This window comes from Rhinopithecus roxellana, chromosome 4 (assembly GCF_007565055.1).
Source record: "Rhinopithecus roxellana isolate Shanxi Qingling chromosome 4, ASM756505v1, whole genome shotgun sequence".
Taxonomy (NCBI): Eukaryota; Metazoa; Chordata; class Mammalia; order Primates; family Cercopithecidae; genus Rhinopithecus; species Rhinopithecus roxellana.
In genome coordinates, this window is record NC_044552.1 from 65423394 (window position 1) to 65435745 (window position 12352).

The 12352-nt window shown below is 44.2% G+C and overlaps 1 protein-coding gene across 6 annotated transcripts in view; it reads left to right on the forward strand.

The window, feature by feature from the left end:
- The window catches only part of BTN3A1 (butyrophilin subfamily 3 member A1), a 24005-nt gene continuing 11653 nt past the window's right edge, over positions 1 to 12352 (forward strand). For 4 of the 6 annotated variants that reach the window (XR_004056747.1, XM_030928461.1, XM_030928460.1 and 1 more), the window contains exons 1-10: positions 1 to 150; positions 4278 to 4338; positions 4411 to 4555; positions 5125 to 5472; positions 6886 to 7167; positions 8800 to 9000; positions 9163 to 9183; positions 9274 to 9300; positions 10318 to 10344; positions 10763 to 10789. Coding sequence is in view for 5 of the 6 variants with exons in the window: in XM_030928461.1 (XP_030784321.1) it covers positions 4471 to 4555; positions 5125 to 5472; positions 6886 to 7167; positions 8800 to 9000; positions 9163 to 9183; positions 9274 to 9300; positions 10318 to 10344; positions 10763 to 10789 (1018 nt within the window). In the remaining variant the exon portion in view is untranslated. Of the gene's footprint in view, positions 151 to 4277; positions 4339 to 4410; positions 4556 to 5124; positions 5473 to 6885; positions 7168 to 8799; positions 9001 to 9162; positions 9184 to 9273; positions 9301 to 9604; positions 9747 to 10317; positions 10345 to 10762; positions 10790 to 11015 lie in introns of those variants that run through there. The other 2 variants (XM_030928462.1, XM_030928463.1) reach the window with 2 other exon arrangements.

Here is a 12352-nt window from a genome sequence, read left to right on the forward strand (position 1 = left end):
AAAGCGATGATTAGTCGTCACAATGACCAGACAGCCTCTGCTTTCCTTTTGTTTTCTTCCAAATGGAGATTCAACCATAATAGAAAGAATGGAGAACTATTAACCGCCTTTCTTCTGTGGGTTGTGATTTTCAGAGGGGAATGCTGAGAGGTAAGCGGGGAAAGTTGATTAGAGCCTGGGCTACAATGCCTGGGAGGACACGGGCTGAATCGCCGAGAGTGGGCATGCAGGGAGAGTACTTGCCCAAAGAAAGGGGTATGTGGCTGAGGGGGTGTGCACACACACATGTGGACACATGGAAAGGGGAGAAGTAGTGTAAAGAATAAAAACCTGCAGAGGTTGGGGTTTCGTGAAGAAATAGTCTAATTGCATGTTCTTAAGAACGTATTGTGGTCAGAAAAGGGCAAACAATCTTTAAAACCTGTTCTGGCCAACTCAAGGCATCTATTCTAAGAGATTCTAAAAAGAGATGTCCCTTATAGATTCATATGTAAATTTGTTCATCACAGAAATATTAAAAATATAGAAAAATCTGAACCAGCATACATATACAACAGGCAGGGGATAAACAGACAATGCATGGTTCAATCATAAAAGAGATTTCCATGCAGCCTTTAGGAATCGTGTTTTTAATGAAGGGCAATTATTGATAATTTTAACAATGTTAGATCCATACATTACACCTTGTTTTGTATCTTTTAGAAACAGTATGTGTTTTGTGTTTTTCCTTTTACTCATCATTTTCCCAAAACCTAAAGAATGCTATCCAATCCAATGGATACAATCTATTTCATTGTATGAATATGCATTTTGTTTGTTTTGAGATGGAGTCTTGCTCTGTGACCCAGGCTGGAGTGCAGTGGCGCATTCTCAGCTCATTGCAGCCTGTTCCCCAGGTTCCAGCGATTCTCCTGCCACAGTCTCCTGGGTAGCTGAGGGGGTGCGCACGCACACATGTGGGCACACGGAAAGGGGAGAAGTAGTACAAAGAATAAAGACCTGCAGAGTTTGGGATTTGGTCAAGAAATATTCTAATTGCATGTTCTTAAGAATGTGTTGTGGTCACAAAAAGGCAAAAAATCTTTAAAATCTGTTCTGGCCAACTCAAGGCATCTATTCTAAGAATTTCTAAAAAGAGATGTCCCTTTTAGATTCATATGTAAATTTGTTCATTTCAGAAATATTAAAAATATAGAAAAGTCTGAACCAGCATACATATACAACAAGTGGGGGATAGACAAAAAATGCATGTTTCAGTCATAAAAGAGATTTCCAAAAAGCCTTTAGGAGTTGTGTTTGTAATGAAGGGCAATTATTTATAATTTTAACCATGTTAGAGCCACACATTATACCTTGTTTTGTATCTTTTAGGAACAGTATGTGTTTTTCCTTTTATTCATCATTTCCCCAAAAGCTATGGATACAATCTATTTCATTGTATGAATATACAATTTTTTTTTTTTTGAGATAGAGTCTTGCTCTGTTGCCCAGGCTGGAGTGCAGTGGTGCATTCTTAGTTCACTGTAGCCTGTTTCCCAGGTTCCAGCGATTCTCCTGTCTCAGCCTCCTGGGTAGCTGGGATTACAGGTGCATGCCACCATGCCCAGCTACTTTTTGTATTTTTAGTAGAGACAGAATTTTGCCATGTTGTCTAGGCTGGTCTCAAACTCCTGACCTCAGGTGATCTGCCTGCATCAGCCTCCCAAAGTGCTGGGATTACAGGCGTGAGCCACCACACCCGGCCTTTACAATTATTTTTTAACATTTCCCTAGTTTGGGGTATTTCTCTTTTCTGCATTTGGCTATTGTAGATTTTACTGTATTGAACAGCCTAAAACATACATTTTTGTCTTAGTTCCTGATTTTTTTTCTTCAATACTAATTCCTAAAAGTGGAACTTTTGGGTCAAAGCATGCAACTTTTTCGTTTTCTTTAATAGCCATTCCTTAGTAAAGCATATAACTTTTTTTAAGGCCCTTGATATATACATGGTCAAAATACTTCCAGAAATACTTACGTTTTCACTACCAAAGTATATGACTACTACTATAGATATTTTATTGATTGATTGATTTGTAGAGATGGGGTTTCATTGTGTTGACCAGGCTGTTCTTGAATTCCTGGGCTCCAGGGTTCCTCCCACCTCGACCTCCCAAATTGCAAGGATTACAGGCATGCACCACTGCTTAAACTTGTATTCCTTTATGCTTTTTTTCATTTGCAATATTGACTATAATCAGGAAAAAAAATTAATATCCTTTAAGAAGAAGAAAAATGGGCCGGGCGCAGTGGCTCAAACCTGTAATCCCAGCACTTTGGGAGGCCGAGATGGGCGGATCACGAGGTCAGGAGATCAAGACCATCCTGGCTAACACTGTGAAACCTCGTCTCTACTAAGAAAGACAAAAAAAAAAAAAACTAGCCGGGCGAGCTGGCGGGCACCTGTAGTCCCAGCTACTCGGGAGGCTGAGGCAGGAGAATGGCGTAAACCCGGGAGGCGGAGCTTGCAGTGAGCTGAGATCCGGCCACTGCACTCCAGTCTGGGCAACAGAGAGAGACTCTGTCTCAAAGCAGAAGCAGGAGGAGGAGGAGGAGGAGGAGGAGGAGGAGGAGGAGGAGGAGAGGAGAAGGAGAAGGAGAGGAAGAGGAAGAGGAAGAGGAAGAGGAAGAGGAAGAGGAAGAGGAAGAAGAAGAAGAAGAAGAAGAAGAAGAAGAAGAAGAAGAAGAAGAAGAAGAAGAAGAAGAAGGGGGAGGCGGAGGAGGAGGAGAAGGAGAAGGAGGAGGGGGGAGGAGGAGGAGGAGGAGGAGGGAGACGAAGAAGAAGAAGAAAAATGTATATCTCACTCTAAGGACAGCAGAGAATGTGTTAACTCAGAGTAAATGATAGTAAAAATGATACCTCCTCTATAGCAACATAAAGAGCGGTTTCCAGAAGCAAAAGATGTGGTGAAATGCAATGTTTACTCTGAGTGGTTGCAAGATCCAGGCAGGGGTGGAGCATGGCCAGCTGCTCAGATCTGTTTCCTTGTTTCCTTTACATCCCTGCCCACCTCCCTCTGCAGATCTTGTTCACAGAGGCCACTCCCTGCAGGCCTCATGCTCCTTTGTTTTGGAAGAAACTGTTGAGGAGTTAGTACTTACTGAGCAGCTAATATATAGTGTTCCTGTCACTATCGTAACTCATAATAATTATCATTAAGTAATACATGAAAAGTTTTACATTTAAAGCATTCCAATATTTTAAAAGTAAAGGGAGCAAAAGGCCAAGAGTCCTTTCACTCACTAGCCTCTGATCTTCAGATTAGCATGCATCTTTTGAGAGTTTTTCAGGCATTTGCATAAACAGTTATGCAGAAATGTATAGCTTTGCTTTTGTTTTTCAATTGAATCTTTAGTATAGTTCTGCAACATGCTTTTTGATCACTTAGGGTGTCTCCATTATCTAAGTTCATGACAATAAATCAACTCTTTTTACCTACTGCATTGAATTCCTTCTGAGGGATGAGCCATCATTCCTCTAAGCAGTCTCCTGTTGGGTGGCTGGTTCAGTTGGTTATCACTTTTATACTTTAAAAATAGTGCTGCAGTGTCATTCTTACAGAGGCTTCTCTCTGTACCCAAGCAAGTACTTTGCTGGACTAGACATCAGGAAGTGGAATTACTGGGCCAATTGTGCACATTCTAAGTTTCACACTTCATGATATTGTATGAGTAAATAAAGTTCCAATGGATTTGTCCCATGTCTAGACCAAATAGCTTGTGAATCTTAGAGCCTTTACTTATTGCTTATCCTCTTTGTGTTCCTAACCCTTATATTGTGGGCCTGGCCCCTTGTGGGTGCTCAGTAAATATTTGTTGAATGACTTTATGAAGAGAAGAAAGAAAAGATAAGTAAGGCCTGGTCTTATTTGCAGCTGTCTGATCACTAGCCTTGGATTAAATGTGGTGGGTTCAGCCCCTGACAGACTTCAGGTCCCTCACCAGGCAGTCTTCCTGAATCCAACCAGGAGTCCACTGGTCCATGACTTGACCATGGTGATGGCCAAGAGTTGGGGCTTTGAGGAGTCCACAGTGTTGGACACCCACAGTGGTGGACCCTGGTAGAACCAGGGAGTCCAGCGAAGGGAGTCCTGCATGAATCAGAGGGGATTGTGGTGGGTTGGACTTAGCAGGGGAAGTTTGGGGAAGTCATAGGATTCTGAATATTGTCAAACAGTAGAGTGAGGATTTTCTGATCGAATAACTGATGTGCATTTCACATAGACATGTTTTTGCAGGTGGTTTTCAGTGCTGGTACTCAAACGTAAAGACACTAAAGGACAGAAATCTTTGGCAGAGGTAAGATCTTCTTCGGTCACCATGCTTGAGTTAACTGTAGGGAAGTGGAGGTTTCCATCTGGAATTCTATAGCTTCTTCCAGGTCATAGAGTCTACCCCCCACCTTCTGGTGTCTCCTGATATGCAGCATGAATGAAAATGGGAAATTTCCTGGCCTTCCTACTTCTCAACTTTCATGTCTGCGTCCTTTTGCTTCAGCTGCTCATGCCTCACTCAGGTAGGGAATGATTCCACGCTTGTTTCTGAAGCAGACAATTACCTGATTATGTCCTCATAGGACTTTTGACTCCTTCCCATACCTGAAGTCCATCCTGACCTGAGGGTTCATGTGTCACTAAGAGACAAATGGTGCTTCTGTTAAGATTGGTTTCCCCCTCTAGATTCTTTTTTTTTTTTTTTTTTTTTTTGAGATAGAGTCTCACTCTGTCGCCCTGTCTGGAGTGCAGTGGCGCGATCTCAGCTCACTGCAAGCTCCGCCTCTCGGGTTCGCGCCATTCTCCTGCCTCAGCCTTCTGAGTAGCAGGGACTGCAGGCGTCAGCCAACGCGCCCGGCTAATTCTTTTTTTTATTTTTTAGTGGAGGTGGGGTTTCACCATGGTCTCGATCTCCTGACCTCATGATCAGCCCGCCTCGGCCTCCCAAAGTGCTGGGATTATAGGCATGAGCCACTGCGCCCAGCCTCCCCCTAGATTCTTGGTATCTTGCCTTCCCTGTCTGAGAAGCACCCTTCCTCTCCTCACCCCAACTCCAACACCCTCTGACAGATTCTCCCCCTTGTGCCAACAGCTCAGTTTGCTGTGGTTGGACCGCCTGGGCCCATCCTGGCCATGGTAGGTGAAGATGCTGATCTGCCCTGTCACCTGTTCCCAACCATGAGTGCAGAGACCATGGAGCTGAGGTGGGTGAGTTCCAACCTAAGGCAGGTGGTGAACGTGTATGCAGATGGAAAGGAAGTGGAAGACAGGCAGAGTGCAGCGTATCGAGGGAGAACTTCGATTCTACGGGATGACATCACTGCAGGGAAGGCTGCTCTCCGAATACACAACATCACAGCCTCTGACAGTGGAAAGTATTTGTGTTATTTCCAAGATGGTGACTTCTATGAAAAAGCCCTGGTGGAGCTGAAGGTTGCAGGTGAGCCTCCAGGTTTTGTTCTGAGAACATTTCTCTGTAGGATCTAGAGCAGATGCAGAGTCCCTCTTGCAAAAGCACTGCAGACACTCCTGGCTGCTCCCTAGCAATTGCCTGCACTGCCTTCCAACTTAGCTTCTCTGAGCCCTTTAAGAAAGACACAGGTTTTCCTTTAGGAAGAATTCCTGCTGAGCCCTACATGCTCAAGTAATGAAATCCCTTCTGCTGGTCACCAGAGAAATAAGCGAAGTGAGGGGGGAGGGATAGGAAGCATAAGACATCATCTCTTCAGTGAGAGGTACACAGTCATTCGTGTTTAGTTGTGTACCAGGTGGCTTCTGTGGCCCCACTAGGTACATGCTATTGTGGGCCCTAGAAGACTGGGCTTTCGGGACTGTGTCTGCTGCCAATGTTCTCGAGCCAATGACCCTAGAATACACCTGTAGTCATGGGAGCTGTGTTTCTTACTTGTTGCATTGAGGAAGAACACACATCATGGGGAGCTGTGGCGGAGTCTCAGTGAGAAGCTGTTAGAGCCGACTTAGTATGTAATTTGGGCTTGTGTTAGGGGATTTGGGAGGAGGGTTTATAGACTTCAGCCTCTGCTCTGGATGAGATGTTGTGAGGAAGGTGTGCACAGGTTGATTCTATGAGTGAGAACCTTAATCAATCTTATGTAGGAAGAAGGAGACTAGGGTGAGACTGAAGCTGTAATTGATGAAGGGCGGCAATCTCTGATTGTCGATGGGGGATGTTTGGTCATTGCTGTGGTTTGCACAGTGTTCATGTTTTTCTCTATGCTCACACAGGATGTGGGGTGGTCTTGTTTTTCCCATGATCCATCACAGTCACAAAGTGCCATCATCTGATGCTGGTGTTCTGTGAAATCCCTTTTGTTCAACAGGAGGACACTGAATCCTGTTGTTGCTTCCAGATGAGGGGGCTGCTGTTTTCTTTCTCAGTGCAATCTTTTTCCCTGTGGCTTCTGTTTAAGGGTTTGGTCAGTAGGGATCTGTAGCAGATGCAGAAGGGAGGGAGAGAAAATAGAGGTCTGGGTGCTTATTCCCTGGCTTCCTTCCTGCAAGGTACCCTCGGCCTGACTGCATTGCCTTGCTGAAGGTCACTGTCCCTCTCAAGAAAGTCCTCAATGCATAAATATCTTCTTTTATGTCTTCAAAACAGCTCCCTCTCCTCCTCTCTCTGGTAACTGGAGTGGGTGGGAATAGCCCCACTGTCACTGACCCTGGGATACTGCACTCATTCATGTAGCTTTCTCCTCACCAGGACCACACTTTTGTAAGCAGCTCTGAAATGAAATTCTTCTTGAATTATGGAATGTGAGCGTGCCTGATTCCTTTTGAGACCCTCTTTGATACAGGAGCTCTCAAGAATTTAGGCTGATTCATCCTTCCACAGCACTGGGTTCTGATCTTCACATTGACGTGAAGGGTTATGAGGATGGAGGGATCCATCTGGAGTGCAGGTCCACTGGCTGGTACCCCCAACCCCAAATACAGTGGAGCAACGACAAGGGAAAGAACATCCCGGCTGTGGAAGCACCTGTGTTTGCAGATGGAGTGGGCCTATATGCAGTAGCAGCAGCTGTGATCTTGAGAGGCAGCTCTGGGGAGGGTGTTTCTTGTACCATCAGAAGTTCCCTACTCGGCCTGGAAAAGACCGCCAGCATTTCCATCGCAGGTCAGTACCTGCTTGCCTCAGATTTTCTGAACTGAGCTGTGGCAGTTGAATGAAGGGGGAGGTGTTAGTGTCTGCAGTCAATCTGGGTCTCTGCACTGAATATAAGGCCCAAAACACGGACTTGGAGACTCCTTCTTGCACCAGGGGAGCTTCTCTCCTCCATAAAGCTGTTCATGACACAAACATTTACTGAACATTTTCTGTCTGCCAGAAAATATGACAGGCAATGGGAATTGGGGAATAATTGTTAAGATAAGCTGCTTATGTAAAGTCAAATGACAGAAAGGGAAAACATGTATGTATGTGTGTGTGTGTATATATATATGTGTGTGTGTGTGTGTGTGTATATATTTACAAACCCATATCATAGAGAAAGAGCTAATCTCCTTGAGATAGAAGATTTTAAAAACTGAGTAAAACATTTTAACAAAGGTCATACATTGTTTAATTCACAGAAAAGGAAATAACCCACAAACGAGTGCTCATTCTCATTCATTAGAGAAACATACTGAATCATTTTTCACTTATGGTATTGGCAAAAATCAAAACAAACATCTGTTGGTTGATAACACATGGTTATGGCAGGAATGTAGGAAGACTGTGACTCCTAGGCATATGCAGGGATGACTTGTATATTTGGTGTGCATTAGCACAACCTCTATTGGGGACTATATAACAATATCCAAACTACATCTTTAGTGATCCAAAATTCTGCTTCTGGGAATTGATTTGGTAGATAAGCTTGCATTTGTGTGAGATGATCCAGGTAAAAAGTTATTTTTTATAGCACTGATTATGACTGCACAAGGTTGGAAACTATGCAGATGTTCACTGCTGGGGAACTTTCATGCAATGGATACCACTCAAGTGTGAAAGAAAAAAGAGAGAATTCTCTCTATACTCTATACTGAACGGAAAAACCTCCAAGATTAACTTTGCACAGAAAGAGCAAAATGCAGAGTGGTGTGTACGGAATGCTATCTTTAGTGCAAATGAGAGGAAAAACAAGCATATATTTTTATTTACATTTTTAAGTTAACAAGCAGTGTCCTAACATCCACTAGGTGTCAGGCACTTTATAAGTTTTAATTTAATCCTTCTCACTTCAGGAGAAGGGCAGTAGGAACAGAGAGGTTAAGTAATTAGTCTGAAGTCACACTGCAAGTCACCTAAAGGAGCCAGCATTGACACCCAAGGCCTCCAGCTCCAAAGTTCCTGTTCTTAAGCATCATATTAAGTAGACTAATTTGAAGTCAAAAAAGGGAGGGTGGGAGGGAGGACTGGGTGGATGGGAGACTTGTGTGACTTTTTATACATGTATTTTTGAACCATGTGCATGTGTTACCTATTAAAAAGTTGAAATAGAAAAAAAAGTGTATGATATTCTCTAGTCACTCACTTTCCACATGAGAGGCAGACATCTCAAGAGAAGGAATAGTAGCAGCCTCTAGTGGGGGTTTATCAAAGTCTTACCCACTGTCCTCTGAGATTTTAGGATGAGAAAGATTATTTAACCTTGTGAGATAAATTTCATGCCCTGTGACCTGGGGTGAGCAGCTAACACCTGGGGTGCTGCAGTCTGGGGAGGCTGAGTGCACCGGCCCCCATGGCCCACAGCCCTTCCCTTCACAGGCCCCTTCTTCAGGAGTGCCCAGAGCTGGATCGCTGCCCTGGCAGGGACCCTGCCTGTCTTGCTGCTGCTTCTTGGGGGAGCCGGTTACTTCCTGTGGCGACAGCAGGAGGAAAAAAAGACTCTGTTCAGAAAGAAAAAGAGAGAGCAAGAGTTGAGAGAACTGGCATGGAGCACAGTGAAGCAAGAAAAAAGCACAAGAGGTAGCTGACCCGGGAGTTTACCTGAGCCCCTGGCTTACAGGCCAAAGCCCAAAGACCTCATACCCATCCCCACCCCAGAGCTGGGTTGTTTTTAAGGTTTATTTTTTAGAGAACTCCCTCACCTGTAATAGTTCATTTTTTTTTTTTCTGCTTATTTTCCAGAGAAGCTCCTGGAGGAACTCAGTAAGTTCCCATTCCCCCAGAGACCCAGGCATGTCTTCCTGACCCTGCTTTATGAGCCTTGATGCATCTTCCCTCTTCCTTCCATTGCAGGGTGGAGAAGTATGCAGTACACGGTTTGTAAGTGACTGACATTTTCTCTGAATTTGAATCTTTAATTGTCTGTGCTTGAATAATTTCCACTCTTAACCTTTTCCCCAAGGTTAGGAAGTGGTCTTAGATCTCTTTGACTAAGGAAAGAAAATAAATGTGCCAATTCCTAGTCATTGCGAAAAAAAAAAAAAAAAAAAAAAAGGAAAGAAAGGAAAAAAGAAAAAGAGTGTGACTCATTGGAATAACACCCAGGAGGAGTGTTTCTTTTTCGCTCTCTTTCTCTCTCTCAACTGCTCTCTAAGAAAAGATGCCTTCAATTTATCTCTACCAGGGGCCACAGACTATATAGCCCTGAAAAGCACTGAGGAATATCCAGGGGCACACTTGTAAAGGAAGGGGCAAGAGGTGGATGAAGTGCATTCTCTATGGTAGGAACTTCCCTCGTCATTTTACATAATCTATAGCTCCAGAGAAGACAAAGAAGAACAAAAGATAACAAAGAACAAGAAAATCAGAAAAGAGAGAGGGAGAAAAGTGTGTCTAATAAACAAGAGTGGCTTGAACAGTTTCTCAGTTGGTACCAATTTATTCTAACTGGCTTCAAAAACTAGTTCCTGAAATTGCTCATTAAATTTCCCAAATTCTTTTCAGGGTAAGGTAGGAAATTATAGATTTAAATAGAAGCATCTTGCACACACACACATACACACACATATATATATATGCATATAGACATGGTGACACCTATGCCCAGGTACAGCAGTATAGATAGATACATTCCAAATATATCAGCTGAACACCATCAGGAAGGAACTCTCACAGTGTCTGCCATGTTACTAGCATTCGACTGATGTTCCTGGATTTGGTATTAAGAACGACATGGTAGAAAGAATTGAACCTGCAGAGGAGGAAGATACAGGTGGTTTAAAAAAAAAAAGAAAGAAAAAAGAAAAGAAAAAGATTAGATTAATGTAAAGTCAAGGGAATAGGGCCAAATCAAACATGGCAAGTTAAGGTGACATCTCTACCTTTCTTTCATTGTAGTGGGAGAGAGACCTTCAGCCTATAATGGTGAGTGAGCCTGATGCTCTCTGAGTTGCTGGGACAGGTGCCATGAACATTTCAACCTTTTCTCTGCTGTGACCCACTGATGTTCTCATTTGCATGAATCAGATTTAACCAAAAGACTCAATTTCTCTATGGTGGGGGGTTGATTTCTGCTTTTCTGGAGAATCTGAGAGACTCCTGACCCTACATACCCCCTTGCAAAGCTTGGCCATGCAGCCTGTACCCTTCATGACAGAGGGAACAGAGCCCACCATTTTTTAGAAGGTGCCACCTCTGATCCATCAGAGTTGTAGAGAAGGGAGGCTGGACCCTGGAAGAGATTCACAAGAAAAGGAGAGAAAACATGTAGTGAGGAGAGAATGCAGTGGGGAAAAGTACAAGAATATTGAGCTTTTCCTTATCTGTGTCTCCTTCCTTTCAGAATGGAAAAAGGCCCTCTTCAAACCTGGTGAGTAAATCACTGTATGTTCCCTGGACCAACAACCTGAGGGACTATTTTCCTTTTCCTTTTTACTTCTCCCACTGTTGTGATTTGGGGAAGAAAAGCTCCCATGACTAGGAGAATTTGGGGTAGGCAACAATAAATTCCAATCTAAAAAGTGGGCCCATCTCCAAGACCCTTCCCGCTGAGAGCCCAGGGAACCAGGGTGATTAGATCTCTTGGGCTTCCTCAGACCTTCTTGGGAAGGAAGACACAGAAAGAGTGGAGCTGAGAGGAAGGAGACACACACTGAGTGATACTGCAGGGAGAGTGAGGATGGAAATGCCAAGGAGAGTAGGCGATGGCTGCCCAAAGAACTTTGTCCTTCCCAGGCTTCTCATGCCACCTACTGCCAGTGCTTCCTCAAAAAATGTAATGCTTCTGAGCTTTGGCCTCCATATTTTTAGGTGATGATTTCAGTCTATGTTTGTGGGGGTTGAGGTGAAGACTGAAGGAATAATAAATATCCACTGGTCAAAAACCTAGTAAGAAGGAGATGATGAATTCAAACTAGGTGGCTGAAGAAGGTTTGCGGAAAGGAGGGTTAAGGGAAAGCAACAAGGAAAAGTGCAGTGCCCCCATGGTTCCCAACAGTGGGGAACTGTCTCCACCCCTAGCCTGGGAGGGATAGGGAGGGGAGGCAGTTACTGGAACCCAGAGAAGGAGGTAGCTCAAAGAGAGGGCTTCCTGAGAAGAGTCATCAGGCCTTGTTAGAGCCACACCAGCTGCTGCAGGCAGAGAGGAAGCAGGAAAATAAACGGTGTGTCTCTCCTTTCTTTCTTCTTCCAATCTTCTATCAAGGCCTCATTGGCCAAACCCATCAGCAAACCAAAGGACAAGGGAGCCCAGTGGCACTGTCCTTAGAGGACAGATTCCTGGGGCCCAAAAGAGTGTGGAGAAAGTTAAAGGGTGGAGAGTGAATCTAGGTCATATAAGGCCCCACATAGAGCCCAGCACAGAGACTGCCTTGCAGCTATTAGAACATCAGGAACTTCCTTCATGCCCTGCTGTGGGCTGAATAAATAACATGATTCCCCTATACTATGCTAGAGATTCGTATTTTTATCCCCATTTTTCAGGTGAGGGAATGCTTTAGACGAGGCTCCACCTTGTTAAATAAATTGGATGTATGGGAAAATAGACTGCAGAAAAGGGGAACTCATTTAGCTCATGAGTGGTCAAATGAAGGTTGAAAATTAACCTCTGACCATAAAGCGTTAGCGGGCAGAGTCAATGTGGGGAGGGAAACAAGAAAAACGTAGAAAGAGGATCCTTGCTACTTCCTGAGGCCGCATCAGGGTGTTGGGTTAGGCAGATGCTGAGGCAACTCTCATTTCACCCTCCTCTTCCCCTCTGGACACAAGATACCTGGGGCTTTCTCCCCCGGCATCAGTGACAGAGTCACATTCAGGGAAGGCTAGGGACGCCAGGCTCTGGACGTAGGCCTCCTCAGCATAGCCCAGGTCTTGTATGCTGAGGCTCTGAAATCCAGGAAAAATGGTTAACACCATGGACACTTCCTCAAACTCT